At 40.4% G+C, this 22,324-nt stretch overlaps 1 protein-coding gene across 2 annotated transcripts in view; it reads right to left on the bottom strand.

Moving 5' to 3' along the window:
* Positions 1-22,324, bottom strand: part of MTAP (methylthioadenosine phosphorylase) — a 55,963-nt gene that overhangs the window by 7,714 nt on the left and 25,925 nt on the right. For both annotated transcript variants that reach the window (XM_033237486.1, XM_033237485.1), the window contains 2 exons: positions 19,892-19,994; positions 3,105-3,344 (listed from right to left, as the gene is read on the bottom strand). In XM_033237486.1, coding sequence (XP_033093377.1) covers positions 3,105-3,344; positions 19,892-19,994 — 343 coding nt within the window. The remainder of the gene's footprint in view (positions 1-3,104; positions 3,345-19,891; positions 19,995-22,324) is intronic.

Below are 22,324 nucleotides of genomic sequence, written 5' to 3'. Positions count from 1 at the left end.
CTATTAAACTACTCCAAGGAGACGATTTCAGCAATTCAGACTGTGGGAAACTCAACAGGACAAACGATCTGGTTCCTTCATAAAAAGCTTGCAACCAAAAATATAATTTAAGGCATTTAACAAGAAATTTAAATTTTGGCTGGGTATATTAAAGAATTATTATTGGAGAATGAAAATGATAATGTGCTCATGTTAGATAACTCCTGAAGTGTTTATGGATAAAATTATTGATGGGAGTCATAATCATATTGGTTGTAAGTTAATATAATGGTTGAAGCTAGATGCTGAATTCATGGAAGCTCGTGCTATTGGCTACTTCTATATATAACTAAAATAGCTTCGTAAGAAAAAGTTGAAGAAAGTGAATATAAAATTACCATCAGAGATAGAGTATTTGACATGCTTTCCTATGCTTCGAAGAAATAAAACATTCAGGGACACAAGGATTACACCTTTCTATTTCCTTAAGTATAGTCCAGACCCCACCCACAAACACCAAGATGTGTATAGGAAAAAATGATGAAGACTGCAGCAGAGGGGAGTCTGCACTACTATGGGAACACAAAGCAGTGACAGGCTGGGTATCTGCCAGGTACATGTAAATGATATATTTTAAGCTGAGTCTTTGAATGCAGAGACATGAAGCATCCAAGAAATTTGCCTTGTATTTACTTATTTCCTTATATCTTTTTCCTGTGACTGGTTATTTCTGTATAGATACTGACCTCCCTTTTCTTTGTTCCAGCTGTTGGGCTTCACCCAAAACATCCTTCTCACAATAAACCCTCTGTTCAAGGTGCAGTTCAAATGCCTTTCCCCGATACTACCCACCTCTCGGGCCCCCCACTCCATCAGAGTCACCGTCTGATGACCACCCTCTTATGAGCCAGCATTATACCAGTTGTTTTACATATATTATTTGGTTTAATTATTCCAGTAATCCTTCAAGGTCTAACTGACTAAACAATGACTAAACAACCTCCACTCCTCACCTAGAGCCCTGGCTTCATTCTACAGAAGAGTAAACAAGTGAAATAACTTGCCCAATGTGACAAGAAAATGGAGCAACTAGAATCTGAAGATGAGTTTAGAAAACTCCAAATCCTTCTTGCCACGCCAGGCTGCACATCTGCACAAAGCACAACGATACATACGATTGGCTGAAATAATACCATCTTTATGTGGGCCCTCCTTGTGGCATTTAACACTGTCTTCAAGCCTTTCCATTTACAGAGCTTAATTTCTCTGCTTTTCAATAAAGTAGCTCCAGCTGACTATTTCCCCAACATCCTTTGGCTACTAAAGGAAATCACTGCTGGTTCTACAAAGGAGGAGACATATGTTAGACTGAGCAGAAAGCCACAGGCAGGAAGCAAACTGCTCTCAGGGTGTGGCAGGGGCTGGAGTTTCCTATTAATTGGAAGCAGCTTCTTGACATTACGAGGCTGAGTTGTTCTTTAGGTTACCAAAGCTGCCAAATAAGATATTATGTTGTGACTTAATGTAAGAATTTGCAAATCTCTTACATAAAAGGCATCCTAGTACTAAGCAAACAGTCTATTACACTGAGGAGTCATCATAAGGAATTCATGAAAAACAAAGAACCTGTGTTCATCTACGACCCAAAACACTGTACACATGGATGGACAGGCGGCAAAAAGATCTAACCCCATTTTATGTGAAATTAGATAGTAAAACAAACAACTCTCTAAAACGGTGGTACAATATTAGTCCTCTTTGGAGACGTCACTTACCCTAAATGTGCTCAGAAAGGTCACCCCTAAATGTTTTCCTTACTTCAAAAGTGACTGCAGTTTTGTCCCTTTATCTTAAAATGAGATAAATGACAGGACAAATGATCTAGTTTCTTCAAGTAATACAAGGAATAAAACGAGAAAGAGGTGAAAATCAGATTAAAAGAGACAAGAGGTATATCATTAAAATACAACGTATGGATTGTAAGGGATTCTGATTTGATCAAATTGTTAAAAATTATGAGACTGTAGGAAAAAGGAATAGTCTGAATATTTGATTATATTAAGAAATCAATATCACTATTTTTGTACAATGATGGCATGGTTATAACTTAATTTTAAAAAGACCTTTTAGGAAAATATTTACTTCACAATGAGGGCAGGGGAGAGAGAATTAGGTAGGGACGTACCTATGACACAAGATTGGCCATGGCTAATTGTGGACCCTAAGTGATGGGTACCTGGAATTCATTATATTCCACCCTGTACTTACACAGATGTTTAAAGTTTTGTTTTGTTTTAGAAGCTGACATTGTTCCAGTGTCCTCAAATTCCAGCTGGATCCTGCTGCCTTCTCTGCCTGAACCCCTCACTGAACTTCCATCTGAAACCCTTACCATGGTCCATAAGGCCTGGCGCGGCTGTATCGCATCCCTCCTCTCTCTCCCTTCTCCCCGGTCTCCCTCCTTTCCACTCTACTCAATCATGCCCTTCTTGCCCATCACACTTAAAACAGGAAGGCTTCTCATACTTCAAATATTTGGTCTGGTCAACTCTATTCAGTTGACCTACTGTACCCTTGTACCTCGCCATTCTATTTCTTTATAACCGTTAGCTTTCTTATATTGGTTTGCTTAACTTCTATCTCCATTAACACAATGTTGTCTCCTTAAGGATTTGTCTATTTGCTGTCACATTTCTATGTTGAACATAGTATCCAGCCACGGTAGGTTAAATAGATGGATGTGAACATACAGCCCTCTCACGAGGAAAGGGTTAAGTTATAGATTTTTTTTCCTTCTTCAAAACAAAAAGTAGCACAGCAGAAGAGATTGGCAATCAAAATACACCTTTATCCTTAAAATAAGGACCAGGTCATAGCATGATTCTCAACACATCTACATGCCTACAATGTACTATTCACTATTAATCCTTGGGTAAAAGTGTCTCTTTCTTTCCTATGATCTTTGTTCTTACCTTCCAATAGGAACTATAGAAAATGTTGACAACTTAAAACCTTGTAGAAAGGCACTTTCTGAAACTAATTTAATAGAAACAAACAGTTAAGACATCCTCTTATTGGTACCCAGAAACCCATGCTATATGTGCTCAGAAGAAAATTCCACCTACTGCTTCCTCATGCTCCTTCCAGCAGTCATAATCTGTTGCCATGGCGATACTTGCATAACAAATTCCAGCCTCCTTAGCAAGAACCACCTCTGGAACTGTGGTCATGTTGATAACATCCGCCCCCCAGGTGCGGAACATGAAGCTTTCTGCCCGGGAGCTAAAACGAGGTCCCTCGATTGTGACCATTGTCCCCTTGGAGTGGCACCGGAGTCCTAGCTTCTTAGCAGTCTCTATAAGAACCTAGAAAAGAAAAACCAGAAACTTCAAAACACACAAGCATATGCACAACTTAAGGCTGCATTTCCCCCCAATGTTTAACAAGTTGATTTCTTAAAGACGATTTGTCACCACAATAAATGCCTACTATCTGCCAGGCTCTCAGAAGAGGACCACGGAAGGGTGTTTCCTGGACCCTTTCTCATTTACATAATCCTCGTTTCCCCAGCCCTTTGCATATAGAAACTAATAGCTACACAAGTGAGCACCAAGCTCTTTCTACTCACCAGGCATTTGTTTATATGCTTTAATCTCATCTGCTTCTTAACAACTTTAAGAGACTAAGCTGGTTTGAGAATACAGACTTGAGTCTTAACTTTCAACCTCGCAGGCTAAGCTAAGATGCCTCTCATCGCTCATCTTCTCAAACAGGTGTGTTGAGTTCTATTTCCAGGTTCCTGAAAAGCTAATTCTCATTACTTTTAAAAATACAGAATCTGAAGACTACTGTAAAAGGTTTTTCTGGTTAGAAAGTGATTTCTCTTTTGCCTACTGCCTTTCCACCGACTTGTGCTGATTGTTTTTCTGTTCAGGGATAAACATCTTGGAATTCCTTTAGCAGCAAGGTTAGGGATGGGTTTTTAGAAACATCATTGAAAAGTCTGAATGTTTTCTCCAGCGTTTTATTTAATACTTCACATCTAATCTTCAAGTTATTAATTACCTTAATTTTTTCTTAGCTTATGCTTCAATATTCCCTTTAAATTAAAAAAAATAGTCTTTTCAACTTAACTGTTAACTTACTGAAGCACTGTTGAAAAATAATCTCTGTATGCCTTAGTTTTCTCAAGTGTAAACTGAGAATAATGATATCGTGTAACTCAAATGTATGAGGAAGATTAAATGAACTAAGGTATACACAAGCAGAGAAGCATGCCAGGTACGCTGTATGCACTAAGCTGGTCTTCTAACAATTATTAATACTGGCAGCTTCTACACATATTTGGCTAACCTTCCTGGGATACTCTATAAATAAAGTGGAGTGACTTAAAGTCAAAGTCTCCAATCTGGGCAAAGTCTCACCTGCACGTGTGCTTATCACATAAACAAATTAACTTATTTCCTTAAAAAATAACTTACACTATGCCACTGCAATGGGAAACAGAATTTTAACAAGAGTCTTGGCAACTCAAAATTTAGCAAGCTATGGACAATGAACAGTTGAGGCTACATCATGTTTATCTTATAAATGCTGAAAATAAAATTATGCTTAATTAACACTTTTCCCTAAAAAGTATATGTTACAAATGCAAAAGCCTAAATCTCTACCCCACCCCCTTTTCCCCCCCAAAAATTAAGACATACTAAGCCCACTCCTGCTGGTTCAATAATGTCTTTAAAGATCCCGAATAACTGAGTTGTATGCCTTGGCTAAAGTTCAGAGTGCTTCTAGAAATGAATGGCTCTTGACAAGTCCTCATCGTCACTCTGGCACTTTGGGAGATAGGTACCATGCTTGTGAGGAGGAGGAAGAAATGGAGGCTATGAATATGTGTCAGCCACCTGAACCAGCATTTTGCATTCCTTTAAGAACAGCTAACACTATCTTAAGGTAGCAAAAAATATCAAATACAGGGTCCAGGTCCAGGTCTGAGGTTAAGATGATTTCATTTTTTTACTTTGTGTAACCACTGTGAACTACTAAAAAGACGGATGTGGTAGTGAAACTACCACAACCCTCACCAAGGAACTAGCAATATTAGATCACCAGCCTAAATAGATTTAATGTCAGGACTTTCACATTAACTCCTAAAATGAATAGAAGTAACACTGCTTTTGGAACACATATTTGTACATGGTACAAAACTTAAATAGTACAAGGAAAACCACTGTCCCTTTCCAAGGGAAACCACTATTACCAGGCTTTTTTTTTGTTTCAATAGTTTTTGGGGAGCAGGTGGTTTATTGTGATATGTATAAGTTCTTTAGTAGTGACTTCTGGGATTTTGATGCACCTGTCACCCAAGAAATGTACATTGTACCCAATGCGTAGTCTTCTATCACTGATCCTCCTCTCCCACTTCCCCACGAGGCCCCAAAGTCCATTATATCGTTCTTTTTTTTTTTTTTTGAGATGGAGTTTCACTCTGTTGCCCACGCTGGAGTGCATTAGCGTGATCTTGGCTCACTGCAACCTTCGCCTCTCAGGTTCAAGCAGTTCTCTGCCTCAGCCTCCTGATTAGCTGGGATTACAGGTGCCCGCCACCACGGCCAGCTAATTTTATTTTATTTTTTTTGTATTTTAGTAGAGACCCCTTTCACCATCTTGGCCAGGCTGGTCTTGAACTCCTGACCTCAGGAGCCACTCACCTCGGCCTCCCAAAGTGGTGGGATTACAGGCGTGAGCCACTGCGTCCGGCCCCATTCACGCCTGGCCCCATTATATCATTCTTCTGCCTTTGCATCCCCATAGCTTAGCTCCCACTTACGAATGAGAACATAATGATATTTGGTTTTCCATTCCCGAGTTACTTCACTGAGAATAATGGTCTCCAACTCCATCCAGGTTGCCGCAAATGCCATAATTTTGTTCCTTTTTATGGCTAAGTAGTATTCCATTGTATTAGAGTTCTCTAGAGGGACATAACTAATAAAGGGGAGTTTATTAAGTATTAACTCACATGATCACAAGGTCCCACAACGCGCCATTTGCAGGCTGAGGAGCAAGGAGAGCCAGTCCAAGTTCCAAAACAAAGAACTTGGAGTTTGATGTTGGAGGGCAGGAAGCATAAAGCATGGGAGAAAGATGTAGACTGGAGGACTAGGCAAGTCTCTCTTTTAACATTCTTCTGCCTGCTTATATTCTAGCCATGCTGGCAGCTGATTAGATTGTGCCCACCAGATTAAGGGTGGGTCTGCCTTTCCCAGCCCACTGACTCAAATGTTCATCTCCTTTGGCAATACCCTCACAGACACATCCAGGATCAATACTTTGTATCCTTCAATCCAATCAAGTTGACACTCAGTATTAACCATCACAAGTCCACATGAATCCATACACATCTCCTGAGATCATAATCTTCAAATAAAGACAATAATAAGGTCATAATTACACCTAACATAATACAACTATCCTTTGCGCAACTAGAAATGCACCAAACACCAATCCAAATACTACTACATAAAGTTAGCAATATTTAAATGTTGATGTGAAGTCAATAAATCTTATGTCATATAATAAAGGAGAAAGAAAATAAAATGAAGATATTCTCTTAGTACAATTGTATACATGCACAAACATGTGTTTAACAAGAGGAGGAGGAAATACTCATGACAATTACAGTCCTCATTTCTGTAGCTGGTCACAGGGTTGTAGCTGGTATCGATGACTACCTTCTACTATCCATTCTGTATTCCCTTCGCCTTCAGCAAGCACCTCAGTAGGTTGTGGTCTTTTTCCTGGTGGAGTGACTGAAATCTTCATTTCTGAAGAAACTGGGTCATTTGTAGTCCTGCCTGGATTGCGCTGTTGTAGTTTCCCAATGACCTTAATTACAGGGCAGGGTAATACTAAGAGACACCCTGTATTCCATGCATACTCTTCTTTACCTCCATTGTGGATTAGTAGACTGATTTCATCTTGATAGTCTGGGTCAATCACTCCAGCCAGCACTGTAATTCCCTTCTTAGCCTGTTGACTTAAAGGTAGGAGCCCAAAGTATCCAGGTGGCAAGGATGGAGGCTATGCATGGGCACAGCAACGTGCCTTGAGGACCTGCTTGAGCCTAGTCATATATATATATATATATACCATTTCCATTTGATAACTGAATGCTGCTGTGCACAACCCACTTCATGGCTAGATGAGTGAGAAAGCCCCCAGTTCATGATAGGCAGTTCAGGTGGCATGGTGACTTGATGACCCATAGTCAAATGTTCACTTTCCACCAAGGTCCAGTAACAGGCCAAGGGCAGTCTCTCAAAAGGAGAGTAGTTATCTGCAGAAGATGGCAGGACCTTGCTCCAAAATCCTAGAGGGCTCCGCTGTAATTCACCTATGGGGGTCGCCAAAGGCTCCAAACAGCATCCCTATCTGTCACTGACACCTCAAGCACTATTGGATTTGCTGCGTCATATGGCCCAAACGGCACAACAGTTTGCACAGCAGCCTGGAACTGTTGCAGAGCCTTCTCCTGTTCTGGACCCACTCAAAATTGGCAGACTTTTGGGTCACTCGATAGATGGACCAGAGTAACGCACTCAAATGAGGAATGTATTGCCTCTAAAATCCAAATAGGCTCACTAGGCCTCTTTCTTGGTTGTAGGAGGGGACAAATGTAGCAACTTATCCTTCACCTTAGAAGGAATATCTCGACAGGCCCCACACCACCGGACCCCCTAGAAATTTTACTGAGGTAGAAGGTCTCTGAATTTTAGTCAGATTTATTCCCCGTCCTCTGGCATGCAAAGGCCTCACCAATAAGTCCAGTGTGTATGCTACTTCTTTCTCACTGGATCCAATCAGCATACTGTCATCAATGTAACGGACCATTGTGATATCCTGTGGGAGCAAAAAGCGATCAAGGTCTCTCTGAATAAGAGTATGACACAAAACTGGAGAGTTGATATACCCCTGAGGTAGGACAGTAAAGGTATACTGCTGGCCTTGCCAGATGAAGGCAAATGCTTCTGGTGGGCCTTATGGACAGGAATGGAGGAAAAGGCATTTCCAAATCAATGGCTACATACCAGGTACCAGGAGAGGTGTTAATTTGCTCAAGTAATGAAACCACATTTGGTACAACAGCTGCAACTGGAGTCATCACTTGGTTAAGCTTATTATAATTCACTGTCACTCTCCCCAAGATCCATCTGTCTTCTGTATGGGTCAAATGGGAAAGCTAAATGGGGATGTGGTAGGAATCACCACCCCTGAGTTTTTCAAGTCCTTAATGGTGGTACTAATCTCTGCAGTCCCTCCAGGGATGTGCTATTGTTTTTGCTTTACTATTTTTCTAGGTAGAGGCAGCTCGAAGGGCTTCCATTTGGCCTTTTCCACCATAACAGCCATCACCTTACCAGTCAGGGAGCCAATGTGGGGGTTCTGCCAGGTGCTAAGTATGTTATGCATTCTATGCCAGTTATGCATTCTGGCACTGGGGAAATGACCACAGGATGAATCTGGGCACCCATAAGACCCACTGCAAGTCAGACCTGAGCTATAACTCTATTAATTACCTGACTTCCATAAGCCCCTACTTTAATTACGTTTTGGGTTCCCTGGAATCAACGTCAGCTCACAGCCAGTGTCCAGTAGTCCCTGAAATGTCTGATTATTTCCCTTTCCCCAATGCACAGTTACCCTGGTAAAAGGTCGGAGGTCTCCTTGGGGAAGGATGGGAGAAAGATTCACAGCATAAACTGTTGGTAATACAGTGGGGTCCTTCCTCAAGAGGACCCAGCCTCCCCTTCATTCAAGGGGTTCTGGGTCTGTAAACTAGCTAAAGTCTAGACATTGGTTGAGGGGCTGTGATTCTGTTTTTATAATTCAAATTAGTCTTTTGTCCATTTGACCTAGAAGTTTCTGCTTATATAAATTAAGTAGGAATGCAGTAGGCCTCCTATCAATTTTACTTCTAGCAATGCTGTAATTAATTAGCCAATGCCAGAGCTTTACACGAGTCAGACTATTCTGATTGCCGCTTTGCCTCTGCTGCCCATTATGGTAGCTGTGCCCACTTTGCCTTTGACGGTTGAGTGCTGCCATGGCCCCTGCCACCTTGGAATCCAATTATTCCCACTGTATTTAAGTTTTATAGTTGAGTGACTGTGGTTCCCACAGTTAGATCTGACATACAGAGAAGAGCAATTACAGGGCTCTTCAAAGATCCCAGTGCTGCCCTCACAAATCTTTCTGCAAGGCATTGGTCAAGGGCATATTTTCTGGACCACCAGGGATGAATAGGTCTAAAGTGACTAATCCACTCCATCATCTGAATTTCCATAAGCCTTTGGATCCCCTCCTCTAAATTAAACCAAGGGAGATCAGGCATTTCCAGCTTGTTCACAGTGGGCCATCTTTTAATCCATATTTCAGCTAACCAAGCAAGTAAACAATTAGAACCTTTTTTAACTCCCAGAGCTACAACATTAAATGCAGAGTCCCTACTTAGTGGACCCAAATCAATAAATTCAGCCTGATCCAACTCCATTGTTCCTTCGACCATTATCCCACACCATTAGTATCCATTCCCATGCCTGTTCTCCAGATTTCTGTTTATATAAACCAGAAAACTCAAGCGGTTCTTTTTGAATGTAGCGCACCACCTCATGGGTCACAATCTCAACCTCACCACTAGGGGCCTGCTGGGACTTCAGTCCAGTTATAGGTCTAGAAGTAAGTGGTGGTTTTAGGGGTGGCTCCTGAGAAGAATCAACATTATCTTGCCTGGCAACTGCCTCAGGGGAGGCCATCACTCTTGCCTCAGGCCGCACAGGGTTTATCTCCTCAGACAAAGGTGAAAAGGCTGATGGCAGCATAGGTCAGGGAGGGAATGTTGCCACTTCTGGGGATGGGAAAGCTGCTTCTTCTGGAAAATACGGTTCATCAGTTTTTTCAAACTTAGGGTCCCCAGCTTCATCAGGGTCCTACCACACATCCCAATTCCAAGTTGCAGGGCCCCTTCATTTTCAATCAATGCTCTCAGTTTAACAGTAGACACCTGGCGAGGCTGTGCATGTACCTTTCACTGCAGGTCGGCCACGCATATGATAAGAGCTTGTGTCTGTTTTTCCACAATTTCAGCTCTTTCTCTACAGGAGATAGGACTCTCATTCAGAGCAATCTTAGCAGATTTGAGGTTCCGCATCTGCTTCTGGAGCTGGGAGATAGAATCCCTGAGTTCATTATTTTCTTTCATCACTTTGTCCACTGAACTTAGGAGCAACCAACCGGCTTCATTATGTTCCCTGGTTCTTCACACATGGTCAAAGTTATTATGTACAGAGTCACTAAGGGTGATTCCACATATGGTCAAAGGTATTATGTAGAGTCCTTGCCTCTCACGAATGATGAATCAGTAGTCTCAAATATATTTATTTTGCATAACTCTCTAAACAGTTCATGCCAAGGACTATTGGTGTTCTCCATATTATTAGAAGTAGAGTCCTTAGCATCTTTGGGTCTAATCATATTAAGCAGCCAACTTCAGAAACCCCCATACCAACAAGAGAACTCCATCATTAATATTCTATTCCTCTATAACCAGTCCTGGTACTAAAATCTGTATAGGTCAGGATTCTCTAGAGGGACAGAACTAATGGGACAGATAGATAAAGGGGAGTTTATTAAGTATTAACTCACATTATCACAAGGTCCCACAATAGGCCGTCTGCAGGCTGAGGAGCAAAGAGAGCCAGTCAAAGTTCCAAAAATGAAGAACTTGGAGTCTGATGTTTGAGCACAGGAAGTATCCAGCACAGGAGAAAGATATAGGCTGGGAGGCTACGCCAGTCTCTTTTTTCACATTTTTCTGCCTGCTTATATTCTAGCCATGCTGGCAGCTGATTAGACTGTGCCCACCCACATTAAGGGTGGGTCCGCCTTTCCCAGCCCACTGACTCAAATGTTACTCTCCTTTGGCAACACCTTCACAGGCACAACCAGGATCAATACTCTGTATCCTTCAATCCAATCAAGTTGACACTCAGTATTAACCATCACACCCATGCTGTATATATACCACATTTTCTTTATTCACTCATTGTTCAATGGGCATTTAGGTTGGTTCCATAGTTTTTACAATTGCAAGTTGTGCTGCTACAAACATCTGTGTGCAAGTGTCTTTTTCATATAATGACTTATTTTCCTCTGGGTAGACACACAGGAGTGGGATTGCTGGATCACATGGTAGTTCTACTTTTAGTTCTGTAAGGAATCTTTATATGGTTTTCCATTGTACTAGTTTACATTCATACCAGCAGTGTAAAAGTGTTCCCTTTACACCATATCTACACCAACATCTATTATTTTTTGATTTTTAAATTATGGCCATTCTTGCAGGAGTAAGGTGGTATCGCATTGTGGTTTTAAATTGCATTTCCTGGATTAGTGATTTTGAGCATTTTTTCATATGTTTATTGGCCATGTGTTTTGAAAATTGCCTATTCATGTACTTAGCCCACTTTTTAATGTTTTTTTTTTTTTTTCCTTGTTGATTTGTTTCAGTTCCCTGTAGATTCTGGATACTGGTCCTCTATTGAACGCACAGTTTGCGAATATTTTCTTCCTTTCTGTGGGTGGTCACTTTATTCCGCTGATTATTATTTTTTGTTGTTGTGCTGAAGCATTTTAGATTAATTAAATTGCATCTATTTGTCTTAGTTTTTGTTGCATTTGCTTTTGGGTTGTTGATCATGAACTGCTTGCCTAAGCCAAGGCCTAGATAGGTTTTTCCAATGTTATCTTCTAGCACTTTTATGGTTTCAGATCTTAGATTTAAGTCTTTGATCCATCTTGAATCGATTTTTATGTAAGATGAGAGATGAAGATCCAGTTTCATTCTTCTACATCTGGCTTGCCAAATATCCTGCATCCTTTGTTAAACAGGGTGTCTTTTCCCCAGTGTATGTTTTTGTTTTGCTTTTTCAAAGATCAGTTGGCTGTAAATATTTGGACTTATTTCTGGGTACACTATTCTGTTCCACTGGTCTACATGCCTACTTTTATACCAGTACCATGCTGTTTTGGTAACTATAGCTTTGTAGTATAGTTTGTTGTCAGGTAATGTGATACCTCCAGATTGTTCTTTTTACTTAGTCTTGCTTTGGCTACGTGGGCTCTTTTTTGGTCTCATATAAATTTTAGGATTTTTTTTTTTTTTAAATATTTCTGTGAAGAACGATGGTGGTACTCTGAAGGAAATTGCATTGAATTTGTGGATTGCTTTTGGCAGTATGGTCATTCTTACAATATTAATTCTACCCATCCATGAGCATGGGATGTTTCCATTTTTTTGTATTATCTATAATTTCTTTCAGCAGTGTTCTGTAGTTTTCCTTGTAGAGATCTTTCATGTTGTTGGCTAGGCATTTTACTTTTTCTTCCTGCAACTGTTATAGAACAGGTTGAGTTCTTGATTTGATTCTCCGCTTGGTTGCTGTTGTTGTATAAAAGTGGTATTGGTTTGAGTATATTGATTTTGTATCTTGAAACTTTGCTGAATTCATTTATCTAGGAGCTTTTTGGATGAGTCTTTAGGGTTTTCCAGGTATATGACCATATCATTGGTGAACAGCAACAGTTTGACTTCCTCTTTACCGATTTTTTACCCTTTATTTCTTTCTCTTGTCTGATTGCTCTGGCTAGGACTTCCGGTACTATGCTGAAGAGAAGTGGTGAAAGTGGGAATCTTGTCTTGTTTCAGTTCTCAGAGGGAATGCTTTCAACTTTTCCCTGTTCCATATAACATTGGCTGTGGGTTTGTCATAGATGGCTTTTTTTTTTTTTTTTGAGACAGAGTCTCACTCTGTCGCCCAGGCTGGAGTGCAGTGACGTGATCTTGGCTCACTGCAAGCTCTGCCTCCTGGGTTCACGCCATTCTCCTGCCTCAACCTCCCGAGTAGCTGGGACTACAGGTGCCCGCCACCACACCTGGCTAATTTTTTGTATTTTTAGTAGAGACAGGGTTTCACTGTGTTAGCCAGGATGGTCTTGATCTCCTGACCTTGTGATCCACCTGCCTCGGTCTCCCAAAGTGCTGGGACTACAGGCGTGAGCCACTGTGCCCAGCCCATAGATGGCTTTTATTACCTTGAAGTATGTCCCTTCTATGCCAATTTTGCTGAGGGTTTCAATTATAACTAGATGCAGGATTGTGTCAAATGCTTTTTCTGCATCTATTGAGATGACCGTATGATTTTTGTTTTAAATTCTATTTATGTGATGTATCACATTTACTGACCTGCCTACGTTAAACCATCCCTTCATGGCTGGTATGAAACCCACTTGATCATAGTGTATTATCTTTTTCATATGCTGTTGGATTTGGCTAGCTAGTAATTTGTTGAGGATTTCTGCATCAATGTACATCAGGGATATTGGTCTGTAGTTGTCTTTTTTTGTTATGTTCTTTTCTGATTTTGTAGTTAGGGGGATACTGGCTTCACGGAATGAATTAGAAAGGATTCCTGCTTTCTCTGTCTTTTGGAATAGTTTCAGTAAGATTGGTACCAGTTCTTCTTTGAATGTCTGATAGAATTCAGCTGTGAATCCCTCTGGTCTTAGATGCTTTCTTTGCTGGCAATTTTTAAAAATTACTGTTTAAATTTTGCTATTTAATTGTTTTGTTTTAATTTTGTTATTGGTCTGTTCAGAGTTTCCGTTTCTTCCTGATTTAATTGGGGAGGGTTGTATATTTCCAAGAATTTACTCATCTCTTCTAGATTTTCTAGTTTGTGTGCATAAAGGTGTTCATAGTTGCCTTAAATAGTCTTTTATATTCTGTGGTATTGGTTGTAATATCTCCTGTTTCATTTCTCATTGAGCTTATTTGGATCTTGTCTCTTCTTGGTTAATTTCACTAATGGTCTATCAATTTTAAATTTTCAAATATTTATGTTTCATTTATCTTTTGTATTTTTTTGTTTCAATTTCATTTAGTTCTGCTCTGATCTCTGCTGTTTCTTTTATTCTGCCAGGTTTGGGTTTGGTTTGTTCTTGTTTTTCTAGTTCCTTGAGATGTGACCTTAGATTGTTGATTTGTCCTCCTTCAGACTTTTTGATGTAGGAATTTAATGCTATGAACTTTCCCATTAGCACCACTTTTTCTGTATCTCAGAGGTTTTGATAAGTTGTGTCACTATGATCATTCAGCTCAAAGAATATTTTAATTTCCATCTTGACTTTATTGTTGACCTAATGATCATTCAGGAGCAAGTTATTTAATTTCCATGTATTTGTATAGTTTTGAGGATTCCTCTTGAGTGGAGATAATTTCCAATATTATTTCACCGTGATCTGAGAGATTACTTGAAATAATTTTGATTTTCTTAAATTTGTTGAGACTTGTTTTGTGGCATATGTTCTATTTTGGAGAATGTTTCATGTGCTGATGAAAAGAATGTATATTCTGCAGTTGTTAGGTAGAATGTTCTATACATATCTGTCAAGTCCATTTGTTCTAGGTTATAGTTTAAATCCATTATTTCTTTGTTGACTTTCTGTCTTGATGACCTGTCTAGTGCCGTCAGTGGGGTACTTAAGTCCCCCGCTATTATTGTGTTGCCATCTATCTCATTTCTTAGGTCTATTAGTAATTGTCTGATATATTTGGGAGCTCAGTGTTAAGTGCATATATATTTAGAACTGTGATACTTTCCTGTTGGACTACTCCTTTTATCATTATATAATGTCCCTCTTTGCTTTAACTGTTGTTGCTTTAAAGTCTGTTTTTTTCTGATATAAAAATAGCTATTTCTTCTTGCTTTTGGTTTCCATTTGCATGGAATATCTTTTTCCTTTTACCTTAAGTTTATGTGAGTTCATGTGTGCTAGGTGACTCTCTTGAAGACTGCAGATACTTAGTTGGTAGATTTTTATCTATTCTGCCATTGCGTACCTTTTTTTAAGTGGAGCATTTAGGTCATGTACATTCGACATCAGTATTGGGATGTGAGGTACTGTTTTATTCATCACGCTAGTTTTTGCCCAAAGATGTTGTTCTTTTGCCATTGTATTATTGTTTTATAGGTCTTGTGAGATTTACGATTTAATGAGGTTCTATTTTGGTGTATTTTGAGGTTTTGTTTCAAGATTTAGAACTCCCTTAAGCATTTCCTGTAGTGCTGGCTCAGTAGTAGCAAATTCTCTCAGCATTTGTTTGTCTGAAAAAGACTATCTCTCCTTCAATTATGAAGCATATGAAGCTTAGTTTTACTGGATACAAAATTCTTGGCGGAGAATAATTTTGTTTCAAGAGGTTAAAAATGGGACTCCAATCCCTTCCGGCTTCTGGCTTCTAAGATTTCTGCGAGAAATCTGCTATTAATCTGATATGTTTTCCTTTATAGGTTATCTGATGTTTTTGTCTCACAGCTCTTAAAAGTCTTTCATCTTGACTTTAAATAGCCTGATAAATATGTGCCTAGCTGATCATCTTTTTGCAATAAATTTCCCAGGTGTTCTTTGATTTCTTGTATTTGGATGTCAAGATCTTTAGCAAGGCCAACAAAGTTTTCCTCAAATAAGTTTTCCAAACTTTTAGATTTCTCTTCTGCAGGAATATCTATTATTCTTAGGTTTTGCCGTTTAACATAAACCCAAATTTCTTGAAGGCTTTGTTTATTTTAAAATTCTTTTTCTTTGTCTGATTCAGTTAATTCAAGAGCCTTGTCTTCTAACTCTGAAGTTCTTTCTTCTACTTGTTCTAGTCTATTGTTGAAGCTTTCCACTGCATTTTGTATTTCTCTAAGTGTGTCTTTCATTTCCTGAATCTGTGACTTATTTTTTCTTTATATTTCTCTGGAGAAGTTTTCATCCATATCCTGTATTGTTTTTTAAAATTTCTTTATGCTGGTTTTCACCTTTCTCTGCTATTTCCTTGAGTAGCTTAATAACCAACCTTCTGAATTCCTTATCTGGCAATTCAGAGATTTCTTCTTGGTTTGGATCCATTGCTAGGGAGCTGGTGTGATCTTTTGAGGGTGTTACAGAATCCCATTTTGTCATATTACCAGAATTGCTTTTCTGGTTCCTTGTCATTTTGGTAGACTATTTCAGTGGAGAGGCTGAAAGTCAAGGCCTGCTGTTCAGATTTTCTTGTCCCATGGGGTGATCCCTTGATGTGGGCTCTCCCCTTTCCCCTAGGGATGGGACCTCCTGAGAGCTGGACTGCAGTGACTGTTACTGCTCTTCTGGGTCTAGCCACCCATTGAGGCTACCAGGCTCTGGACTGGTGCTGGGGGATGTCTGCAATGAGTACTGTGATGTGATCCATCTTTAGGTCTCCAAGCTGTGGCTACCAGCACCTGTTCTGGTAGAGGTGGCAGGGAAGTGAAGTAAACTCTGCGGGAGTCATTGGTTGTAGATATGTTTAGTGTGCTGGCTCTCTTGAATGCTGCTTATCCTAGCAGTGAAGTTGTCATGTGGACACATTCAGGATCTCTGGTTAGCTAGGATGTTGCAGGCAGTGAAATTAGGTGTTGTCTTTTCTGTCCTGGGATCAGGGTTATTCTTTCACGAGTTGCTGTAATGGCCTGAGTTGACTGCCAGCCAGGAGGTGGTGTTTTCAAGAAAGCACCAGCTGCAGTAGTAGTAGTGGGCTCTAAGCTTGCCCTAAGATGCCCAAGGTAACTATTTTGGTTTCTCAGGCAATAGGCAGGGCAATAAAGCTCCAAAGAGTTTCCATGTTTTGTGTTTGGCTTCCAGGGTGGGTAGGGAAATATCATCAGGTGGGGGCAGGGTTAGGTGGTTCTGGGCTCAGACTCTTCTTGGTCAGGGCTTGCTGCAGCCACTGTGGGAAATTAAGGGGTGGGGATGGTTTGTCAGGCCACTGGGTTTATGTTCCAGAGGGGATCTTGACTGCCTCTGCTGTATCATAAACTTCACCAGGGTAGTGGGGGATAGCCAGCAGCAAGAGGCCTCATCCAGCTACTATGCAATTGGTGAGGCTAGTTTCACTCCTGCAGTGCCCTGCTTAGACCTTGCCCCAGGATGTGAGTTACCCTACTGGGAAAGCAAGCATGGCCTTTGGACCTCACCCCTTCCTGTCTGCCCACTCCATTGGCAGCAGCTCCCGTACTCACTTGTATCTGCCACGGCTCCCACTAGTCCCCTGGACTCTGCCCAAGAAAATTTGTGCCCAGCTGAAACCACTACCAATTTCATTTGGGAGCTTCCTTCGCCCTGCCACCACTCTCCAATTCCACTGGCTGCCTTTCCTGAGGGCCACTGTGAGATATAGTCAGGGCTGGCTTCCTTGGACTCAAGCTGGAGACTGGGAGTACATCCAAAGCACTTCCCACTGCTACTTCAACTTTCATATTTCACATAACCCCCTAAATCCGTTTCATCTTTAGGTAAGGTTAAATTCTTCTTCCATGATCTGGATTTTTAGATTTCCCCAGTGGGGATGTGTATTCAGAGGTAGGTTCTCCCCGATTCACACTTTGGGAACTCAGTTTTTTGCCTGTTTTGCAGAATTTGCAGTGGTGTGCCGCTTCTTTCAAAGGATCTTTGAATTCTTTTGGTTTTCCTGGTAAGTTCCTGGTTCTTGGAACAAAAGATCATAGTGTCTCTATATGCCATTCTGTCCATCCATGTGGAGCTGCATGTTAGCCCTGTCTTTTCTTTTCTTTTTTTTTTAAAATGGAGTTGGAGTTTCTGTCACCCAGGCTGGAGTGCAGTGGCACGATCTTGGCTCACCGCAACCTCTGCCTCCCGGGTTCAAGCGATTCTCCTGCCTCAGCCTCCCAAGTAGCTGGGACTATAGGCGCCTGCCACCATGCCTGGCTAATTTTTCATATTTTTAGTAGAGACAGGGTTTCACCATGTTAGCCAGGAAGTTCTTGATTTCCTGACCTCGTGATCTGCCTGCCTTGGCCTCCCAAAGTGCTGGGATCACAGGCGTGAGCTACCGTGGTGGCCAGCCCTGTCTCTTATCTGCCATCTTCCCCATTTCCAGTTACCAGCTTTTTTGTTAACTTTCCAAAAATATTTTATTTGTATATAAATATTTACATACTTACTTCTTTGTATATATACATACTTTAACATAAATGGTAGAATATGGTACAACCACTGAGTATCTTACTTGCCACTTGACAATTCATCATGACAGTCCTATTCCATCAGTACATGAAAGATCATGTGGATGTTAAAAGTGAAAATTACCAACTGGCAGGACTATTTACTCTTCATGTTTTTGGACACTATTTAAAAATTTCTTTCTGAATGCTTATTTTGACATTTTCTTAAATTGCCTTCCCCAGTATTCTCTCAGTCTTTATGTAGGGTTCTTTAGCTGAATTAATTTGGCTTCAAGGGAGGCTAATTTGGATTACTGGAAATTATCACCACAGACCCACATTTACATGTGCTCTCTATAGCTCCATTGTGCTTCCCCCACCTACCTCTACTCCTAGTTCCCCAAGTCACTGTATTTTGCCTGAGAACTGACCTCAGATTCATACCAGCATGCATACTGTCTTCTGAGACTATTTCTTCCCAAGCTGCCCCCATTTTGAAGTGGACAAGAATTTTACCCATACTCCATTTCCCCCAGGATAGCAAATTTATTATGTGGACTGATCTGTGCTTCAGAGAAGACTAGCAGCATTCTGATACATTCTGTGGATAACTATCCAGAAATATGCTATACATACATATACAAACTTCACCTGTCAATTTTTTTTTTTTTAAAACAAGTAAAAAACGTACTTTCCTAGAAGTCAGAGAAAATCAATGTGCAGTGGTACCTCTGAAATGGCTTCCCTCAGTACTCAGTTTTATATTCCAAATTCTTGTTTGAGACTAGAAATATTTCTCCCATCCCTGTGTCCTCAGTTTAGGTGCCCTTGCTGTTAACTATAAGGAAATGGGTTTTCTGTGATTATGTAGGATAAAACATAAATGCTAAAAGAAATCATCTACTCTCTATATGCAGGTGTTAACATTATCTGAATGACTAACATGTTTAGGTATTTATATTCTCTAAGTTAACTTATAAGGGAGGTTTTATGAAGCAGTTAATCTCTAACAATACTTCTGATCTTTTGAGTTGTACCTGACTTTCAAACCTGGGATTATAAGAGAAGTAGCACATGTGGACAAAGCCACAGACTTCTTAGTCATAGTAGCCATTTTTGTTCCTTGGGAACTAAAACTATGATTCCACACCTTATACCACCACTGGCCCTTGTGGGGCTGTCCCCATAGTTCTGATTTGGCTATAATGGTAGACAGAAGGCTGGGCAGTAACGACCAAACTCAGGTCAAAGGCAACAGCTGCCAATCTGACCATTTTTAGAAGATCAATAATAGTAATTTAATTCATAAAAGCAGTTACCAGCCATCGGATGTTCCACAACTGACAGGCATGGTTCAGAGACTTCATTAAGTATTAACTTTCTCATCCCTCACACAGTCTTATAAGGTACATGCTATAATTATCTTCATTTTAGAAGATAACTGAAACCCACCGATGTCAAATAATTTGTCCTCTTGGACACAGCTACTTTGTTGAAGAGCAGAGATTTGATCCCAAGTAATCTGGCTCCAGACTGCATACTCTTGAGTAATGTGATATTCTATGTTAAATCATTTAAAACTTATCCAGATAGCAAAATCAAAACTTATTAAAAAAGTAGGTTGCAACTTTGAGTGGTTTAGCTTAAAATGAGAGTAACAGAGGCATTATGAGCAATAGGAAATAACTCTTCATAAAACTTTGCGTAATATAAAGCAAACTTGAGTGAGGGTATGGGGCCACCTGCTCTGCCAATTAACCAAATGCCAGATGCCACCCCAAGCCCATATGATTTATTCTGGTACACCTTGCAGAAAGACTACACACCTCTCTCGTTTTGGGGCAAAACGGCTCAGCCATTGGAATATGGCACACTCCTCTGGCACAAGAATGACTTCCATCATAGAAGGACTGAGGTCTCATAGTGGTCCTACAAAATAAAGCAAAAAAGGTTTTTGTTTGTTTTATTTTAAGGCCATCTTTCCATCCTCCAAGGGCTGGTGAGTCAACTTTATCTAGGTCAATATTTTTGTCTTTACTCCAGACTCAATTCCTCTGGATAAGCTGAAGACAATCGTTTACAAAAGCTTCAGGGTGGTATTCAGCTTTTTTGGCTCTGGGCTGGCAGCAACACACTGCACAACAAGAATTAAAGTGTCTGCGGTCTGGCAGCCGTGATGGGGTAACCACTTTGGATTGCAGGTGCAACTCAACTGTGGGCTCAGAAAGGCCAGGTAAAACACTTAAGAAGTCAATACGAAAATGTTTCATCATCATAGATGTGGAAAATCATATAGTTAACACCATATACACATCACCCAGATTCAACAATTTCTTAAATTTTGTCCAACTTGCTTCCTCTATTAGCTTTTTCACAGACACAAATCCCAGGCTTTGACTCAGAGCAGATGCAAATTTCCCCAATGTCTTAAAAAAATTTGTTTTTAAATAGTTGCTTTGTTAGTTTCAGGGTCCAAACAAGTACTTACCTTGCATTTAATTCCCATGTCTCTAAGAGTAATTCCTGCCTGTAACGCCAACTACACTTTTTCATGCCAGTGACCCACTGAAATAAACAGCCACTTGTCTTGCTCCATATTTAGGAATCTTTGTTTGCTGCCTCATTTAGATTGCTCTTTTTCCCAGCTGTAATTAATTCTAAAGTGTCTTAGTTCAAGTCCTATAACAAAACAGTTTTGAATCCATAAGAGAGGCTAAAATTAATCTAGTACCAAGTCACCTGGAAATTTCTTGTCAGAAGTTTTCAGAACAAGCCACTTTCTCTGTGCATTCAATTATTCTAAATTTGAACTGATGAGTAACACAGGGAGGAGGGGACAGCATGGGAAAGATGAGTTAAGGGAAGCCAACAGGGGCAGGTAGATAACATGATGTCCTCTTCCAGGGTGGGAGGCAGCACTGAGAAATAGTTTTGCTGGTTCCGTTTAAACAGCTGGCATGTCTACTGGCCAAAATTAACCTGTTACTTCTAGTCCATCACACACTAAACAGTGGCATTAGCTGGCACCAAGGCCACCTCACTCAGAAATAAGGCTTCAGTGCTCTGGAGGAATGAAAACCCCATCCGAGCTCCTCCCAACCTTCTGTCATATGTGCTTTAGGGGAAATGCTAAGTTAACCCCAAAGCAATTCCAGATGGAGTTGAAGAACAGGTCAAATGACTGTTTCAGCCTGTATAAACAGAGGCTTTTCTCTTTTTGAAAGATTAACCAATAAAACAGTGCCACGTACTCAACTTCAGCTCTGGCTTTGTTTCAGCCTTTGATGAGTCAAGCATTAGCAACATCCCCACTTATAACTATGACATGAAAACAGGGCCACAAAAGCCTCCAGTGGCTATACTCCAACTGACTTCCACACCATAACACCCGCATCTCATCTACCTCTGTGCATCTCCTGTCTATCCCCACCCACTTGCCTTGGAACCCCCGCCTTTGTTTTGAACTTTTTAACCTTAAGAATAACATGTAATTATGTTAAACTTCATGCAACGTTAATATGCACCTGATAATTATTAACTACAGTCTTAATTTCCTCTCATGCATTTTTCTTTCTCAACAAAGCTCCCTAACTACTAGCTATGTGGACTTAAACCAAATTGCCATATCTTTTTGAGTCTTCAGTTTCCAATTGTAAAACACAGTATTCATCCACCTATTTACAAGGATGTTAGGAAGATTAAGTCAACCAAGATGTTCAGATAACCCATAGCAGCTCACAAGTGTGGGTCTGGGCTAGAGACAGAATTGGAGTCAGCACTAGATGGAGCCTCACAACACTCAACCTTGTAAGGTGCAAGCAAAGAGGGTAGTTCTGGGGAAGAAGCAAGGCCTTAAAACCATTTTGGGACTATACTATCAAGATACTAGAAGGGAAGGTGCAGATGAGAAACACCTCTTATAGTTTGCCCACCTATTTGCAGTTTTCTGCATCATCAACTTAACTGTCAATGCATTCAGTATTGAAACGTTTAATGATCTAAACTTAAATTCCTATAAACAGCAACACACCTGCACAGCATAACAGGATGTATCATTGTTAATGCTGAATGAAATTTTGACCAAGAGCAATAGGGTTTACAATCACAGCTGAGGGGAGTGGATGATGCCCTCAAAAGAAATTCTAGAATGAAATGTGTATAACTTTAATAGCACCAGCCCTCCTTCTGAAGGTCTCTATCAGAGAAATCAGAAGTTTTACAACTTAGCAAGAAGCCTGGAATAAGTCTGCCAGTCACAC

This window comes from Trachypithecus francoisi, unplaced genomic scaffold, assembly GCF_009764315.1.
Source record: "Trachypithecus francoisi isolate TF-2019V2 unplaced genomic scaffold, Tfra_2.0 Lachesis_group16, whole genome shotgun sequence".
Classification (NCBI taxonomy): domain Eukaryota; kingdom Metazoa; phylum Chordata; class Mammalia; order Primates; family Cercopithecidae; genus Trachypithecus; species Trachypithecus francoisi.
This window is presented reverse-complemented; position numbering and strand designations above follow the sequence as displayed.